Raw genomic sequence first — 19,097 nt, 5'->3', positions numbered from 1 at the left:
CAAACTGAACGACAACTTTGCAAGCAGCAGCACATCCCTGGATGGCAGCGCTAGACGTCAAAGATATGTTCTTTATGGTTTCCTTACAGGAGAAGGATAAAGAGAAGTTCGATTCCACTTGAATACAATATACTTTTAACAGACTCCCACAGGGATATAAACATTCACCCACAATTGCTCATACCGCACTTTCTGAACTTTTACAGTTTCACTTTCCCAAGTTGTGAAACTGTATCAATATATAGATGATACCCTAATTGGAGGAACTTCCCCTGAAAGGGTAGGGGAAGTTGCAGCAGCAGTGCGACAAGCACTAAATAAAGCAGAAATTAAGATTCCACCTGGAAAATGCAACGGACCAAGTAAAAGAAGTAAAACTTTTAGGTACTTGGTGGATAGCAGGCAGTGCAGTAATTCCTCCAGACACCTTAGGAAAAATTGAAGAGTTGCAAATGCCCCAATCAAGGAGAGAATTACAACAACTAATGGGAACTTTAGGATGTTGGAGGAAGCATGTACCTAGATTTTCTATCATTTCCCAACCATTATACTCACTCTTACTGAAAGGCAAACTCTGGTTGTGGAAACTAGAACATACAGAGGCAGTCAAAACTCTAACAACTCTAACAATTTTGCTTCTCTCTCTTAGGAATGAAGTGTGCTCTCACTCCCTCTTCCACAACAGGGGCACGCTGCTCCCGCCAAAGGACTCAGAGCCCTTCCTCGGCCCAAGGCTCGCAACCCACAAGCACAGAGAGAGCAGTTCCAAGGAGATGGGGAGAACCAGCACTAACCCACCCTAGCTTCGTGTAACCTCCTCCTCCATCCTTCTTGCTGCCCCCCACCCATTGCGGGGGAGAGATGACCCTTGGGCCTCCCTGGTCCAGGAGAGGTGGCTCCTTCCCCTGGTCCCGCACCCCACGGGGGAGTGCGGATCCCCTCCCTGCCAGGCTACTGCGGCTGCAGTGACATCCTGGGCCCCTCTCCCTGCCACTCCCCATCCACCCCCACAGCAAAGGCTCACGTGGGGTGCTCAGCTTGCCTGCTGCTTCTGTGCCAAATAACTTAAATCCAGCCAGAGGTTACCTCCAATCACCTAGTAATAAGATAACAGCTTTAGAAGACAATTCACGCATTTCAAGCAAGTTCTGACAGAGATTTGCACCACTGTTATGATGACTGCAAAATCAGTGATCCGTACGATGCCTCAAACGTTGCCAGATTTGTCTGAAAAAGATATCCAACATTTCTTTGTGCACAGCTCTTACAAGCCCTTTCAGGGTATAGAAACACATAGAAATGCACGTCTCTTACGTCAGCTGCCTCCTTCAGAGGTGGAACCTTCAGATGACAGGTGGAATGTGCCCAGGGGCAGAGCTGAGGTAGAGTATGGCACAGTACTCCAGGCGGTGCAGATGACTAAGGCGTAGACCACTGCCCTCTGCATCAAACTAAGATTTTTCCAGCTGGGCAGTTGCTTCTTCTCTTCTCAGAAAGAGCGCTGGGAAGTGAGGAACGGTGGGCAAGAGGCACCACAGAGCTCCCTGGCACAAAGCTCTGCTCCCCCATGTCCAGCTCTGGAGAACTGTCCTGGTGTTGAGGTCTCAGCTTTCCCGGGCCATTGGGTTGGGCCTACGTGGGAGTGGGGCTGCAGAAACACGGCTGGAGGCTGGCTTCACGCCCAGGAGCCTGCATGTGTAAGGTGAATACAGCTTTAAAAACATTGCATGGAAGAATTCGTAAAACACCTTTGTATGTGTTTCTTTAGTTTCTAGATAACTAGGAAATGGCCTGCATGCTTTGACTTGGGATCTTAACCTTCTTTTTTCAGTCCCCAGCTGGGCAAGTAACAGCTGCAGTGATGGCTGCCACCGATGCTGGGTACTGCCACTTTGGCTGTGCGTATGTGTACCAGAATGAGAGTGAAGTGGCGAAGGGATTCAGCAGAAAATCAAGGAAGGCACTGTGAAATGAGGGGGCCTCTTCATTATCAGTAAGGTAAGGTTCTGATGACCTAGGATCCCAGGGAAGGTCTGCTTTGTGTAGAACATGTTCATAGGAGGAAATTTTCATGGGATTGTTCAAAATATATATTAAGCTTAAATGGTCCCAGAAAGTGTGCTGGTCTTTTTCCCTGCTTATGCAGGAAATCCTGTATTTGGCTCACCACTGAAATTAACTTAATTAAAAGAGCTCTTTAACTCATATCTGCCTGTAATAAGTGGCTTTTACATGTCTTGACTAATGGAACAGGATCACTTTTTCAGTTTACAACCCTGTTTGATCACATATGCTACCACAGTACATACAGCCCTCGGTATCACAGGCCAGCCCTGCTCACAGACCAAGCCCCTTCTGAAGAGCACTAGGATGGCCTCATTCCACATCACCTTCCAAAGGAGATACAGATCTTCTCAAGAACAGGACAGAAGAATTACAAGAGCTTGAACCCAGGAGGACACAGTGTGCCTTGGCTTTTTGTCTCTAGCTATAGTGCATGTTTCATTACAAGCCTCTGGTGAAGGGAGCGTGCCAGAAGACTCTTGCTGCCTTGAAACTGCATTACCTGGATCTCTACCTCATGCACTGCCTCACTCACTACCTCTTGGGTTCAAGGTACCATAACAGCAATGCCCTTGGCTTTCCCTCCTGGGACAGCTCCTCAAAACTGCCAGTAACGCTTGCAGCACTACCGCTGCTCCAGTCCAGAAAGACCACGCACCTGTTGTGAGTACCAGTGCTGCTCCAGTGCTGCTCATTCATCTTTACTCGGGCCACGTGAACCAGGCTCTTGATCTCTGCCCCAGAGACCGCTGCTGCACAGCGTCCTCTGCCCTTTTGATACTCGAGATGTAGATGTAGCACTAAGATCAGGCCTCCCAGTCGCAAGCATGAGTTGCACTGCTTTACTTTTCACTATGTCTTCTACAAATCCCAAGTATATTCATCTGCCAGTGACTTAGCCTCCTGCATTGTGGGAAGGAAGGCTGTACTTTGCTACCTGACAGAAATTCTTTCCTCTGCATGTTACAGAATCACAGAGCAGAGGCAAATGCTTCTATTTTCCATTTCTGTCTTTAAGCACTGAGTCGTTAACAGAGTACAGACTGAGCTGACCTTGCCTGTAAAAGCCTTAGTGTTGCTCACAGAGCTTGGATCTCTAAAGATGAAAATTTCTGGCATCCAAGTTTCATACTTAACGTACTTCAAAGGAGCTGATGTCTAGTCTTAGCTTTTCTGTTCTGCTTAGAGACGTTAAGACCTTGATCCTAACTGTTGTTTTTGAGCTTATCAACTGTTTATCGTACTTTCAAAGCTGTCATGGCTAGTTTTATGTGAGCAAAGCCCTTGAGTAAAAGTGTCACAGCATAATACTCTGACATCTGCACAACACACTCCGTGTAGAGCAATATGGAGGTGTGGGAATCTAGCTCTGTTCTCATACATCTGAGATGTTCTGATTTTCCTAGTGCCACCAAATTATAAGGCTGCCCTCACAGAAGACCTGTGTGTACATAGTACCTTGTTCAGCAGATGTGGCTCACCCTAGACCTAACTTAAATGTCCTTTGGACCTAGAGAAGTCCTTATACTCTTCAAAAAACAAATCTTCAAAAAACAGTTCTTGCTCTCCGTTTACAGGCATGATAGAGGAGTACAGCAAGTTCATTTGTTCTGCTTTGTTTTACAAGTGGTGTGATTTGTTTATCTAAATGTGCTCTGGTGACTCACCACTCTGCTGGCTCCAGGAGATACACCTATCCCTCCTAGTACGAATGGTTGCTGGCAAAATACTATAAACATGCATGAACAATGTATACAAATATTAATATTTTCTGTACTAGATGTTAAAGCTGTCATGGTCCTCCGTTGTCTCAGTATTAACTTCCCAACAAAGAGTTTTCTTTCTCCATGACAGGCAGGAGAGGAGCTGTTTCCCACAGATGACAAAGGACATCAATACCCAGCAACACAGAAAAAAGTTCAGTCACTGTGGGAGAATCATGTTTTCTGTCTTTGGCAGTCTTTTCTGTGCTTTCATTACCTTCAGCAGTCACAAAGTTCTTATGTATTTATCTTGTGGTATACAAGGTAGCTTTGCAAAATGTTCATGCTTAGTTAGCTGATAATCTTCAGTGGAGCTGCAGACCAGATTGCTTGACATGACATTAATAGCCACAGAACTGTCTTCACCACAGTCCTTAAACCATTCAAATATACTTTGCATTAATAAAGATATTTTAAGTTGTGAACTTGCCTACAGCCTGGGGTACAGCACTCCAGCGGTGGCTGGATATAACATTGTTCTAATTATCTTCCACATACACATACACCAACTAACTTGGTGTTTCTGCCATCTCAAGAAATAAGCCTCTGGGCTTGGGTGAGATGGAGGATATGGCATAAATACACCAGTGCACACTTCTTCCCCAAGAGACAAACTTGGCAAGTCCAAACAGTTATCTTTCCATCCCCATGAAGGGAAACAAGCATGTCAGGAAGAACATCTTCAGGCCCTGTTTTGTGTACTGGATGCTGATTTTGCTCCTCTTCCTGTTAGGCCATGGAAGAGCCAGTGGTTACTGGTCTGGTAAAAGCCATTGCAACCTCCAACTTTAACTGTGAGCAGACTGAAAGAATCTTGAACAAGCCGAGACTGAAACACAAATCTGCAAATAACCAAGTAAGCTGCAAAGTGACTGCAGGTGAATAGTTTTCAGGGATTATAAAGATCTCATTACAGGTGAATGAAGAGAGGCTGCCTTGGAATTTGTGAGGGAGCTAGCATGGATTATACTTGGAACACTGAGACAGTAATTTCACCATTAATCATTCATCTAAATAGATTTCTGTTGCTGTCTTTCCTCTGTGTAGGGCTAAGCCAGAGGATCCTTCCCTTCTGGATGACCCCAAGATCAAAGAGATTGCAGCCAAGCACAACAAAACACCAGCACAGGTAGGTAGCTGCTGGACAGTGGGTACTCCTTCCTGTAACACCGGACAACTAATGACAAAGTAAAGGACAGGCTGGGTCTTCATTCCCTGTCAACTGCAGGAACAGGAATGATTTAAAATTCAGCTCTGCAGAAGCAGGCGTATCTTAGGGAAAACAGTTGTTGGAACAGGCTCTGCTTCCTCCAGAGCAGGAAGAATTATTCAGTTTTCTGTTCTTGCAGGTTCTCATTCATCACATCCAGAGAAATGTGATTGCGATTCCCAAGTCTGTCACACCAGAGCGCATTGTGGAGAACTTAAAAGGGAGTGATTGCGAGTGACCTGAGTGCATGGCATGTTCAGGGGTGGCATGCCTTCCCCCCTGCAGAGCAAGAAGCAATCCTTTCTCACCCTTCCCAACTCCTCCTCAGGCAATAGGATTTGTTGCTTACCGTCTCTGATTTGTTCAGAGATTTCTAGCTGTTTCCCTTGTTAGGTGTTTGGTTTTGAATTGACAAAGGAGGAGATGGCATTTTCAGCCATCTATTTTCTGCTTTAAGAGGAACTAGAGAGTATATGCAGTGAGCACATAAGAGGTAGCATTCAGTATTTGGTTTTTCCAAACCCTTAAATTATGACCACTATATACACAGAGATTTTGCATCTAAATGTTGCATAGTATGCTGAGAGTCGGAGTCACTGACAAACTGACTTGGGTGTTCCCAGTGTACAAATGGCACATATTATCCAGAAAAACAAATACGGAACAAATCCATTCTACAACTGTATAGTTCAGATCCTGCCTTGGTGGTTCCACTAAGTACCTATTACAGCTTGATAAAGTAAAATGAAAAAAAAAAAAAAAAGGCTGAAATTAATTCCTTTATTCCCTTCAGGTGCAAAACTCACAAGGAGTAACCTTTCTGTGCAGAATACTGAAGATGGTCATATCCTGCCCTCACATCCTCCAGAGCTTGGTCTGATATTCTTCCTATCTAGCTAGCTTTCTTATTGCATCTCTCCTCCTGCAGCCAGTGAAGTCACAGGATATGTATTCAGTGATTTGTGGTGGTGGTTTTCCTTTTTTGAAATAAGGACAGAATAAAGTGGTTCTAAAGAAAAAAATGTGGGCTGCAATAATTCTCTTCAAAAATGTGGAATTAAGGAGAAAGCCGGGTGAGACAACTACACAGTCACACTTGTACTCCGTCTTATATCAACAGGCTACAGAGGATAATCAGCAGTTTTGAGCACTGGAGGAAAATCTCTGAGAAATGTGAACTGAAGACTAACCTCCTTAGGACAAGTGAGACAACCAGGAGTTTCACCACTCCAAAACTAACTGAAAAACGGGTTTTTTACTATCTATCCCTGTATTAATTGAAAAAAAATCCACATGCAGAGAACATATAGATGCATCCTGGCCAGTATTTTTACACAGGCTTTCTCCTATGTCAAAATACAACATCATGGTGGGTTTTGGATACTTCACAATTTCCACATGTGCTTCAGATTATTGCTAGTTGTGAAATTCCATTCTTATGTGGAAAATTGTTAACAAGCAAAAAAAATCCCTCAGAATTTGCATCTGTCATTGCATTCAAATGACTGTCTTTGGTAAAAGCTAATTTTTAATGCAACAATGAAATAGAAGATTCCTGCCTGATCAAAAAGATCTTTTGCTTTGACAGTGTGTTTATGCTCTTGCCTAGACCTTATAGCTAGGAGTGAGACAGGACGCTGGATCCCCAACATCATCTGACTTAAGGAACTTATTTCATTCTTTACTAGCTCCATTATTTTTGAGTTCAATATTCCGCCTGTTGCAGATAAAACTGTTGTGTTTTTTTTCAGACTAAAGAAGGCAACATACAGCCCCCTGGGCCAGGAACAAAATGTGGCAGAGGGTTGCAGTACAAGTATTTTTAGTACATCTGTACAGAACTAATAGATGTTAACCCACTGCAGACAAACAAAAGAAATGAGAATTTCCTTGCTGTCCTGTTTTTAAGATGCACTTTGTATTTCAGACCCACTCTGCACAGCTGTACTTGGCTTTTGCTCCTAGGTCACCGGCAGCTGCTGAAGTCTCTCTGCTGGGGAATCATCTCCCCTAACTTTAGGTACCGACCTCAGGGCCAGCCTCTAAGCTCCAGTCACAGCCAAGGGAGATCTGGGCTGAACAAGGGCAGCAGTATCCAGCACGATCCATTACACCCACGGCGGGAGCTGCCCTTAGTTCAGACCCAGCTTCCTCTTTAGGCTCTCTAGACCTCATGCACCTTCTCTCCTGTGAACAAAGGTGAAATACACACAGGTCAGCTGCAGTAACCTGCACTTTGGGGACACAAATCCTCCCTGGGACAACAAAGCCACTTGGAGCTTTCCCCTGCAGGCACCAGAGGGCAGCCAGCCCTCAGAGGAGACCCGCAGTGCCACCTCCCCACCGGCCACCAGCCCCCGAGCTCCGGCTACAGCCCCCAGCAGTTCTGGGGTCATTTCAGACACCACACAACTGCGAATGGCTGCCCCCCGGCCGGGGAGGCTCAGCCCCTCCTCGCTGCACCCAAACCACTGGCCTCCTACAGGCCCTGCCAGCCTCGGGGACCAATTCCCTGAGCAGCACCAAATGCTCTGAGCCCAGGGCACCCAGCCCAAGACAGGGGCTCAGGGATGATGGCCTGTCCGCCGCAAATCATCTCCTTCGGCAGCACCCTTCAATCCAACCACCCCCTCCCACCACTGCCCTGACCCCACAGCTTCAGGGCTGCAGTTGGGCCCCCCCCCACCCCACCCCGCTCCGACCCCTCCCACAGCACTGCAGCAGCAGGGGCTAGCTCACCCCCATGGGGGAGCAGCAGGGCCTGAGCCCACCAACCCCGTTGGCCTCTATGCCTCCAGCTCATCCTGGCCTCAGAGGGCATAGTGCAGAGACACAAGTCCCAGCAACCCAGTGACAGCAGAGCCCGGCGCCGGAGCTCCCCACACACCCTTACAAGCACAGACACCCACTCTGGAGCATACCTGGCACAGGGTAGATGTGCAAGTGTAGGTCTCAAGGAATTGATCCCCAAGCCTCTTTCTCACCTGACGCTCAAACTCAAGCCATCAAAACAATCAAGGTTCCCTCAACAACACCAGGCAAGATGAGGAAGTATTTGCTTTTGTGGCTGTGTCACCTTTCTGTTTCCTCCTACTGGGCAGGTGATCAAACGCATAATCATAAAGTTGCGCATCAGGTTTCATGGGAAAATGGTAAAACCTTTTGTTCAAGAAAAAAAGCACTTTAGGACCTTCTTTCCAAAATTTCCACTTTCAATTCATGAACATGTAATCCAAGAACATTTGTTTCACAGCTTCCTGAAGGTGGCAACCCATAAAAACCTCAGCAATCCCCGGACTGAGGTGAGACAGCTCTGCTGAGACCAAACACACATTCTTATTGAACAATAAAGGGACAATATTTGCTACGGTGCAGGGAGAGCCAAAGCTTTAGACCGCTGTCTTTTCAGTGGTGTGCCTTCTCCTGCATGGGTCACCCAGTGGCCGTAGTGCCTTCAGGCATTTCCCTGCTCCAGCATGGCTCATCCGCCAGCTGTAGTCCCCTCAGAAGTAACCCCTTTCGGCACAGACGTCCTTCAAAGACTGAACCTGTTTCCAACAGCGTGTCTGAGCCAGGGGACTGTGGGCTTAAATTCTAGCAGGAGATAGGGTGTTTACATCGGTTTTGGAGCTAGCTGGAATTGGTTCTGGCTGGCACTGAGCAGTTCACCAGCTCCACACAGGTCAACACTGACATCCTCTGATACCCTCTGCAATTTATGTCCTTTACATTCCACCCTTCACCTCACTGAAAGACATATTTAGGATAATTTCACCCTTATATAAACTCTACCTTGAACATCATCACAATGTTAATGTAGATTCATTATAACCTCCATCCCTTATCCCTGCAGACCAGACTAATGCAGTTAACATCTTATCAGTGTGAATGTAACACACATTACAAACCCACCCCCTCCCCAGCAGACAAAATTATCAGGATCAACACTACAACAGTCTTAACATATACTTTCCAACCCCTTCTAAAACTTTTTCCAAGGTCAACCATACTACTAGACTACCAGCATTATCCTTGGCCATGCCGCTCATCTCCTGCCTGTCTTCTGGCACACTCCCTCCCGTACAATACATGTAAGTCACTCCTTGACGTCCCACCAGCTTATCAGGTGATACCAGAGAGGCGAGAATAACTGTGCTCAGACCTCGGAGATTTCAGGCCACAGCATCAGTGATCACCATTTTTTCAGGGTCCCTTCCCCATTGCCTGTAAACACAATCCAGCAGTCCAAGCAACTGCAGTTGATTACCTCCCTCTTCCTAGTTCCTTTGTGGGGGTGTCTCACCTGTGGGATCAGCAGGACCGGGCCACTGCTCCACACAGCTCTTCAATAGCAGATCCTAAAGCCCTCCTCCCTTGTGCAGGGCAGTGCTTGTAAGTAGAATAGAGCCCAAACTCCCCAGAACTCTGCTCTTCCAAGAAAAAAAGCTGTATCCCATTTGCTCTGGCTTCCCAGCACCGCCACAGCCACTGCAGGGACACCAGTTGCTGCAAGCATTCAGCATTTCTATAATTTCACTCTGAGCAAAGGACTGTCGAGAGAGCGCTCACACTCTGGGGAGCAGCACTGCCATCTCCACAGGTCTATTTAACCCTGCAACACAGGCTGCCTGAAATAGCTTTGTTTTTACTTTGCCATCAGTCCTCAGTTTCCCCCCAGAGGTGCCAGGGTCCCCCTCAGAGGCAATCACTTTAAGAGCACTTGCTGTTCCTGCAGGTGCAACCTGGCCTACCTGGCACACAGCTTTCTGCCCAGCCAATGCAGGGCTACTGCTCATGTCTGACCAAGGGCCTCCCCTTTGCCCTGAGCGCTTGTGAATGCACATTACTCCAACAAAGATCATCAGCCTGACTCCCCTGCTCTGCTAAGCCGTCCTGGTCTCTCTGAAGATCCATTTGCAGCACATAGCAAGCCCCAGCACACAGACACATCACAGCAGCACACCTCCAACTCCATGTTTCAAGCGACCCCCATGTAGCTCCCCAGCCAGTGCTTTTGGATCCTACACATGGAGACAGCACCACATCAGGCCACTGGGGCACGGGCTTGGAGGAAGCACCTGTCCACCTCTTCCCAATCACCTTCCCACCCAGAAATGGTCACCCCAGGTTCCTCCTTTCTCCAGCTGTTCACACACCGTCTGCGCTCACCCCTGGACACACACTGGCTGCATCATTTCCACCACCGTGTATTCCCAGGACCAGGATCATGGCTCCTTCCAGAGTCCCTTTCATCACTCCAGTTCTGGGCCATGACAGGGCTGAGCATTCTCCAACAGCTACTGTCCCAGAAAAAAACACAGTCTCAGCTCAGGGGAATCTAAATTGATTTATTGCCAATTAACACAAATTCCATTTCACCAATACAGGTACCAAGGGAGTAAAAAAGAACACAGAAGAAGAAAACACTTCAGTAAGTGCCTTTCTTCCCCTTCTCCAGCCTTTGTATAAGCCACACACCAATCTTCTCCCAGTCCTCATCTCTGCTTCCCCTGTTTTCACCACAGATTACACTCAGTCCATCCCAATCCCTTCCCTGAGACAAGGGCAGCTCGGAGGGTAGGGCTGGGTGCCTGAGGCATCCCTCTGCTTCTCAGTCCTGTTCGTGGTGCCTCAGTGCTCCCAGGCAGGCAGGCCACAGCCCCTGGGGCTGCCACTGCCTGGCAGGGGTGGCCCAGGCCCCTCAGCAGCCAGCCCCTTCGGAGTGAAGTGCCACCCTCCTCCTGCCCTGGCAGGGGGAATGGGGGTGGCATGCAGGCTCTTTCCATCTGCTGGAGCTCCACAGCATGGCCAGAACCAGTTCTGACTGGCCTGGGGCAGTTTGTGGTTTCCACCTGCCCAGGTCCCCTCTGCTGTGCTAAACCTGCTGGAGCACTTCCTCAGCACTTTGCTGTGCCCGGGGCATGTATTTTTAAGCAGATGGGATTAATGGACAAATACCAGTGCAAAGACAAAAAGCTCACCAATGCTGAGAAGACAAGAGATCCACCAAAATATGCTCCTGGCTTGATCTGAGCTCAGAGCAAGAAAGAGGCCAAGGTCTTCTACAGTGGGGTTCAGCCAAGACCCTCAGATCTGCCTCCCTGCACACAAGAGGTTGAACTGGAGGACCCCACCAAGCAAGACAAACCTCCCTTTTAAAGGCTCCAAGCCAGGGAGAAATTCCTGCTGCCCTTCCCTGGGATTCGAGCTTGAAACCCACACATCCTCACCTCAAAACACTGGCTTTAGCTATGCTTGTGTCTGTCAGTACTCCTAATGCTGCAAAGCCCCGCAGCTTTCCACCTTACAAGTTGAGATGACCGCACCTTGCGACTCTGTCGCCTCCTTGCTTTGCCTTCATGCTTTTTTGGCAGACCACGGGGTCTCTGGTCATAAAACTGCCTCCACAAGGTCCTACCCACTTCTATTATTTTGGACCCAGTTCTTCTCAGATACCAGACACTGCTGGTCTCCAGTGTCACAACTCATGCTGAAATTACAATTACTAAACACAAAGTCAGCAAAACAAACCAAAAAATCTCATGATACTACGCATCCTGTTTCAGCGCAAAACTTCACTCACGGATCAAGGAGAAATAAAAGAAAAACCATTCCTCCCCCACGCAGTTCCTCATCACCAGCACTCACTGTAAAGAAACAGCTGGCTGTGTTATCAAGGACACTGTGTACAGGATTTACCAGGCCGGGTGTCACCCAGTGACACATGCAGTACTTCTTCTTTCCCCAAGGCCCTGCTGCCATGAGATGACCCCCACAGGGCGCTCGGGAGAGGCAAACAGCGGAAAGCCGACTCGTCTTACAGCTGTGAGGGGAAAGCTTCCCACTCACAAGAGCCAATGGCAAAAACAAAATACAGAACTTCTGCCCAAAGCTTCTTGTGACCAGATGGAGACATCTCTCCGACAAGAAACCACCAGGGAAAACTGAACCCCAAGGGTAAGAGATAAGCACTGAGTTATGTAACGGTTTCATGATCCAAGTGAAAACACATCGCATCCTGCCGGCGATGGCTGATGGCACTGACACGAAACAGGAGGAACATTAAAGAGGAAAACCAATTACCTTGCCCGCCCTTAGTTAAATGGAGCAAAAAATACCGTGCTGCAGAGAGCAGGGGCCTCTGCCATGGGGGAGGCACCCAGAGCAAACGCTCGCACCTGAAGAAACTCTCCACGTGTAAGTAAGCAGCAAAGCCTCCCAGGCACGCCTGGTTTTTTCCACTGTGCTGCAACCCCTTCAGCAGAACAGCGTACGCTTGTCTGCAAACATTTCAAAGCAAGCCAGTTTTTGATGTAAGATTACTGGCCATCTACCACGTATGATTACAATCATGCATTTTATTCTGAAATGCCCTCAGCACCTCCCTAAAGACAGGGGGACAATTTGATCATTATGTCACTTATTAAAAAGTCACTGTTCTTCTGTGACTTTCAAAACACTTTAAAAACCTCTCCCAACGTTCAAAATAAACTGCTTTTTTTAAAAACTCAACTTTATCCTAAATTACTCCTACGCCACAGCTTGCTTTCCCTTGAAGTAGAAGCTGTGCTTGTCCCATCTGGAGCGGGGAACAGGTTCTTCCCCATCCTCACAAGCCAGCCATGCCACGCCACGCCACGCCAAGCTGAGGTTTCTCTAGCCCTCTCGCTGTACCAGCACGCCGGGTCACAAGGCTCCGACAAGGGGCACCATGCCAGGCCGCCAACAGCTCTTAGGGCACAGGGAGACACTGCTCTCCCACGTCCCCGCTGGGGACTGCTAAAGTGTGATATCAAGGGACCGAGGTGCTGCGGGAAGGCTACCCCGGCCGGGTGCAGAGGCACGACCCTGCACCGCCGGCTGGACGCCTTTCAGGTGAAGCCAGCGTAGCCCCGGTTTAAGTTTGATACATCCCGGGTCGCTGCGTGACCCTCGCCCCGGCGCCGGGGCTGGCAGACGCGGCCTCGCTTCAGCCCTCCGCCGCCGCCCCGGACCGCCACCGTGGGCTGCACAGGGCCCGGTCCTATCCCCGCCGCTGCGCTCTGGGATACAGCGCCGGCGCCGCCCCGCCATCCCCAGACCGCGCCGCGGCGGGGCGGGGCGGGCCCGGCCGCTATTAAAGGCGCTGGGGCGGCAGCTACCCCTGTGGTGGTGCTCCTGGGCAACGAGAGGGGCCATGGCGACCTACGTGCAGCTGAACACCGGGGCCAAGATGCCTATCCTGGGGCTGGGCACATGGAAGGTAATGGGGCTGGCTCTACCCAGCCGGGGCCCGGCCCCGGTCCTGCCCGTTCCCGCCCGTGCGGGATGGGCGCGCTTTCCCCGGCCCCGCGCTGGGGAGGGAACGTGGCCGGGGGCGGCCTGGCCCCTGCGGGCGCAGCTGGGATGGGAGCTCGGCCCGGCTTGGGGCCCGTCCCCGCCGCTGGCCCAGGCGCGGCGCTGCCGGTACCGCCGCCACTCCGGCCGGGCCCCCCTGCTCGGTACGGCGGTGCCGCCGCGGCGTTTGGCACCGGGTGTCCCTCCCCGCCCGCTGCCCCCCGCAGCAGCCCGCGCTCCCGCCGCCGCGGGGCTCTGCCCAGGGACGCGGGTCGCTGAGGCCCCTCGGCCCCGGCCCCGGCCCCGGCTGGCAGCTGCTCGGGGCTGCTCTGAGAAGTGGCGGGGGAGTGATGAGGCCTCGGGCCGGCCCTGCAGAGCCGGCCGGGTGTTGGGGCCTCGCCCCTGCCAAGCTGTTGGGCTGAGCCCTGCCCGGGAGCGGAGTGACAGGGCAACGGCTGGAGGCCGACTTTGAGCTTAGGAACCTGTATTCTAGATGTTCACAGACCCAAGAATGCTGCGGGGATAACTGTGGGAGTGGGGTGTTGAGGCTGTTTGTTGAGATTTTTTTCTTCAACTGGGGGTTTTTCTTCAACTTGGGTGAGGTGGCTTTCTTAATTTTATCTTGTTAGGGAAAAGTTCTTCAATATATATTGATTAGAGTTTCCTGGTTACTATTTTTTCAGTCCCCACCAGGAAAAGTAACAGCTGCAGTGATGGCTGCTATTGACACTGGGTACCGTCACTTTGATTGTGCGTATGTGTACCAAAATGAAAATGAAGTTGGGGATGGAATCCAGCAAAAAATCAAGGAAGGTGTTGTGAAACGAGAGGATCTCTTCATTGTCAGTAAGGTAGGATCTAGTGGTATAGGGTCCCAGGAGACACCTGTTTTTTCAAAATAACCCCCCAGTTCTTTACTTTCCCGCTCTGTGGTGCGACATGGAACAATTCAGAACATCATTTAGGCCACTCGTGAGACAAGCTTCCTATTTGCCTCATCCTGTATGGAGAATTTTGCTGGGTATGTACCAGTGACATACTGATGCTTTGAATTTTTCCTGGCCTGAAGTTATGCTGTCCCCTTTCATGCAGTATGACCTTCTAGTAGGTGGTTTTTAAATGAAGCCTTAATTGATAGAACCAGACTACTTCTGCTGTCTGCCATGACACCATTCAGGCATGTGTGCTGCCATTGCGCATACCACCCTCCGTATCATGGGCCAGCCTTCCTCACAGAGCAAGCCCTGTCTTGAAGATCAGTAGGATGCCCTAGTTCCACATTCCCTTCCAAAGGGGACAGGCACTCTTCCAAACAGGACAGAAGGATTCCAAGAGGCTTAACCTAGGAAGTCACAGTGTGCCTTGGGTTTTTGTCTCTAGCTATGGTGCACGTTTCATGACAAGCCTCTGGTGAAGGGAGCGTGCCAGAAGACTCTTGCTGCCCTGAAACTGGATTACCTGGATCTCTACCTCATCCACTGGCCTCTTGGTTTTAAGGTACAGTAACAGCAATGCCCTTGGCTTTGTCTGTTGTGACTGGCAGTTTTGAAGAGCTATATGGCTTTACAGCCTAGTAATTGCTTCAGCTGGCACATATCATGTCTCTGTTGTTTACCAGTACTGCTCTGGTGCTTGGCTTTACTCTGGCCATGTGAGTCAGGCTGTTGATCCTTACTTCTGAGATTCCAGCTTGCACAGCGTCCTCTGCCCTTTTGATCATGGAGGAGGTAAACCTTGAACTAGGGGCAGGTTTTACAGCTGCAAGCACAAGATTTATTGCCCTCCTTTTGATTATTGCCCATGTGTTGTCTTATACAAATCCAAAGTATGCTCAACAGGCAATGATGTGGTTCCCTGCTTTGTTGCAAGAAGGGCTGTACTTTGCTGCCTGACAGAAGCGTGTTCCTCTGCATGTTACAGAATCACAGAACAAGACAATGTTTCTGTCTTCCATGTCTATCTTTAATCACTGAGTCCTTTAATACAGTACAGATTGAACTGACCTTTGCTGTAGGAGCCTTAGCGTTCCGCAGACCTTGGATTTCATAAGGTGAAGGTTCTTAGTTCCTAACTCTTCTTCTGATTGCATGCAAAGGAACTGATGTCTCAGTTTGAGTATTTCTAAGCTTAGTCTTTCTGTTAAAACCTGATTAAAATCTTCTTTTTACTTGTTGCTTCTGAGATCAATTGCTTTTCATACCATATGTATTTTTAAAATTAGTTAATGTGGAAAGAACTAGCAAAGAAAGTCTGTTGTGGTATAATAATGTATCAGTAGAAAGCAACTGGTTTTGATACCTGGCATGTAGTCCTAACTGGGACACAGTCTGTTTTAACATTCCTTATGCCAGCAACTTAAACAATGAGCCTCCCTGTGAAAGACCTGTCAGCAGATCTGGTACAATATAGACTGAACATGTTCCAGGTCCTAAGTGGGTCCTTATTACACATTATGTCCATGTAAGAACTTTTTTATTTCTGTAACGTGGAAAGTAAACTTGTAAACTGGCTATATTCTATGTGTGGAGAGTTATGTTTTCCCCATATGTATATTGGTGAACCAGAGAACACTGAGTCTAGTAGAAGTACTTGTCCTTGGGATGGCTGCTGGCAAAAATGCCATAATCCCATGTGAAATCAAAAGAAGAAAACTGAAGAATGTAGATCATAAATATTAGTATTATCTAATCCATATGTAGATGCTAGTATTAGTATGTCCCATGCTAAGGGTTTGTGGCATCATGGTCATCAGCTGATGTTAACTTCCCACCAAAGAGTGTTTCAAGCATTTTCTTTCTCCCTGACAGGCAGGAGAAGAGCTGTTTCCCACAGATGAAAAAGGCATGTCTATACCGAGCAACACAGATATTCTGCATACGTGGGAGGTAAGTTTAGCCACAGCAGGAGAACTATGTCTTCTGTCCTCAGCAGTCTCTTCTGTGTTTGCATTCAGCAGTCTAAACTGTCTCATGTATGCAGAACTACTTGGAAGGAGTCAGTGGTACAATAGTGGGTGGTTGTGTATCATTATTTTCCACTTCTAACTTGCTGTGAATTTCCACAGTCTCAAAGAATGAATCTTTGAGCTTGGTGAAACGGGAGATGTGGCACAAATACAGTAGTGCTCTGGGTTTTTTCCCCTTCAAACTCTGAAAATCTAAATGCCTATTTTGTGGTCCTCAGGGAAGAAATCAGGCATGTCAGGAAGAACATGTTCTTCAGCCCTGTCATGTGTACTAGATGCTGACTTTGTATTTCTTTCTGTTAGGCCATGGAAGAGCTGGTGGATGCTGGTCTGGTAAAAGCAATTGGCGTCTCCAACTTTAACCATGAGCAGATTGAAAGAATCTTGAACAAGCCGGGACTGAAATACAAGCCTGCAAATAACCAGGTAAGTTGCAAAGTGACAGCAGGCAAATGTTTGGGTGTTGGCTTTTTTCTAAAGAATTATTAAGATGTTAGTATGAAATAAGGTTATAGAAGGAGAGAATGGAGAGATGCAGCATGTTCTCTCAATCCCATCCTTTAATTACTTCTGCATGCACAAGGTGCTAGTTTTTTATGGACTTTCTGTACTACTGCTTGGAAATCTGGCAAGGAGGTACTCCAGAATCCCTTTTTTTGGAGTGGTGGGGACTTCAGATAAGCTTTAAAACTATCTTGAAGTAGCTTAAAACTTAGTATATATATATGAGGACCTAATGGAATTGGATGACCTTTTTGCAACTCTTTTGTGGAGAGGCCAGTTCCTGTTGCTGATTACTGAGGGAACTGAAGAGGAACATGCTTTATGGACTGATTACAGACTTAATGAGGCTTGGGAGGAAGGAGGAGATGGAGTTGCAAGGTAGGCCATAGAGTAGAAGTCTCCAGGTATCTAGACAGCACTTGAATAAAATCTTAGGAAAAATCAGATGGCAGGAGACTGTGGGAGATAACTTGCTGTAAGTCATGGCTCAGACCAAGTTGCCCAGGGCTTTATCCATCTTGAAAGCCTGCAAGGATGGAGACTGCACAGTCTCTCTAGGCAGTGTGCTCCATGCCTGATGCCCCCTGCCTTGGGTGTATGGGTGAGGGAGGGAGTTTTCTTATGTCTAGTCTCAACCTCTCTTGTTTCAACTTATGCCTGTTGTCTCTTGTCTTCCCACCATGCACCACTGAGGAGCTTGGCTTGTCTTTGGATGACCTTCTTTTAGGTATTGAAAAGCTGCTACTAGGAGACCTGAAGCCTTCCCTTCTCCAAGCTGAATGAGCCCTCAGCCTTTCCCAGTACAGCAGGTTCTCTCTCCTGGTGGCCCTCTGCTGAATTCATGCTAGTCTGTTAATCTTTATTCTACTGAGGGGGCTGGGAAGGGGGAGAACTGGACACAGTATTGTAAAAGTGGACTGATAAGTACTGAGTAGAGAAGGATGATCACTTCTGACAATTTACTGTCTGTGTTCCTGCTGCCAGGGATCACTACTGCCACATATTCAGCTCAGCCTACTATGGCCCCCAGGTCATTTCTAGCAGAGTTGCTTTGCAAGCTGGAGCTTGACTGCCTGTGTTATTGTCAGGGCCTTTTCCTTCCCAGGTGCAGAACTTTGTGTGCAGCCTTGTTGAATTTCATTAGGTTTTTGTTGGCCTGTTCTTACTGCCTGAGCGGGTCTGTCTGAAGTGGTAGCCCTGCCCTTGAGTGTACTGGCTGGTCCTCCCCCAGTTTGGCATCACCTGCAGGCTTGGCAAGATTATATCCTGGTGCAAGCTGTTGAAGGGGGCAGATCCTAGGACAGACCCCACAGGGGTCTAACTAGACTTGTCCTTGATTGCTATAGTGTTTGAAGGACTGCTGTTGATACCCAATTACAAGAACTAGTTAATTTATTGTGGTAGCTTGAGTATATGTACTGAAAAGGGATTTTAACACCTTTTTATTCAGAAAGCTAATAAGATTATTCTCTGGAAGTCTAGGCAATATAAAACTAACATTCTGACAAGTGCAAAATTCATAATTATCTATTATGTATTTTTGTTATCAGTCCCAATGTACTTTTTGTATACTTAATAGAAGTCTTATGATACCTTTCAACATCTGCCACGCCTCATTGCTACTATCACTATAGTTGATAATTACCATTGCATAGAGGTCACCAACCTTACATTTTTCACACTTGCAAATGTTCCCAAGCTGTCTGATTACTATAATCAAGTAAGCTCAGAGCAATGGATCTTGGTCTCTGTCCTTCAAAACTGTTTCTAAAGAAATGCTAGTAAGCCTGAAAGCTTGTCTATTAACACTTAGCAGTTGGCCTAATAGTGATAGTGCTTCCTGTAAATCGTTTTTTTGTGCAGATGTTTCATGTGTAATCCAGTAACTACCTGTATTTGGTGTCTTTCTCATTCTTAATTTGAATGCAGTCAGTATGCACTGGTTTCATTCATGGTGAGAAATTAATTTGGCCAGGTAGTAATTACATTGCAATGCTACTAATACTTAGTTCAATAAGAAAATCTGACTCTTAAGTACTTGATTGTGATCACATGGTATGGACTCCAATAGCTTAAGATACTTGTTTAAACATGCATGATAGGCTTTCAGTCTGATCTAAATATAAGACTAGGTACTGTAGCTCGGAGGTTTTTCAACTTGAATGTCTGTGGACAGGTAAGGATGACTTTGCCTTGCTTATTCCATAAATTCTACCTATTGTTACTCTTGAGTAGCTGTGTTTCTGGAGCTGCTGAAGCAAAATATGTATAGTCT

At 47.8% G+C, this 19,097-nt stretch overlaps 1 protein-coding gene and 1 pseudogene across 2 annotated transcripts in view; both read left to right on the top strand.

Annotated features, from left to right (window-relative positions):
• The window catches only part of LOC104048169 (aldo-keto reductase family 1 member B1), a 40,733-nt gene that overhangs the window by 17,340 nt on the left and 4,296 nt on the right, over positions 1-19,097 (top strand). The window contains exons 1-5 of one of the 2 annotated variants that reach the window (XM_064458825.1): positions 13,126-13,279; positions 14,037-14,204; positions 14,734-14,850; positions 16,161-16,238; positions 16,622-16,744. The exons of the other annotated variant lie outside the window; for it this stretch is intronic. Coding sequence (XP_064314895.1) covers positions 13,214-13,279; positions 14,037-14,204; positions 14,734-14,850; positions 16,161-16,238; positions 16,622-16,744 — 552 coding nt within the window. The 5' untranslated portion in view covers positions 13,126-13,213. Of the gene's footprint in view, positions 1-13,125; positions 13,280-14,036; positions 14,205-14,733; positions 14,851-16,160; positions 16,239-16,621; positions 16,745-19,097 lie in introns of those variants that run through there. 2 annotated transcript variants of the gene reach the window in all.
• LOC104053944 (aldo-keto reductase family 1 member B1-like) lies at positions 1,826-5,493 on the top strand (annotated as a pseudogene).

This window comes from Phalacrocorax carbo, chromosome 1 (assembly GCF_963921805.1).
Source record: "Phalacrocorax carbo chromosome 1, bPhaCar2.1, whole genome shotgun sequence".
NCBI lineage: Eukaryota > Metazoa > Chordata > Aves > Suliformes > Phalacrocoracidae > Phalacrocorax > Phalacrocorax carbo.
The sequence above is the reverse complement of the archived record's forward strand: the minus strand, read 5'-3'. Positions and strand labels throughout refer to the sequence as shown.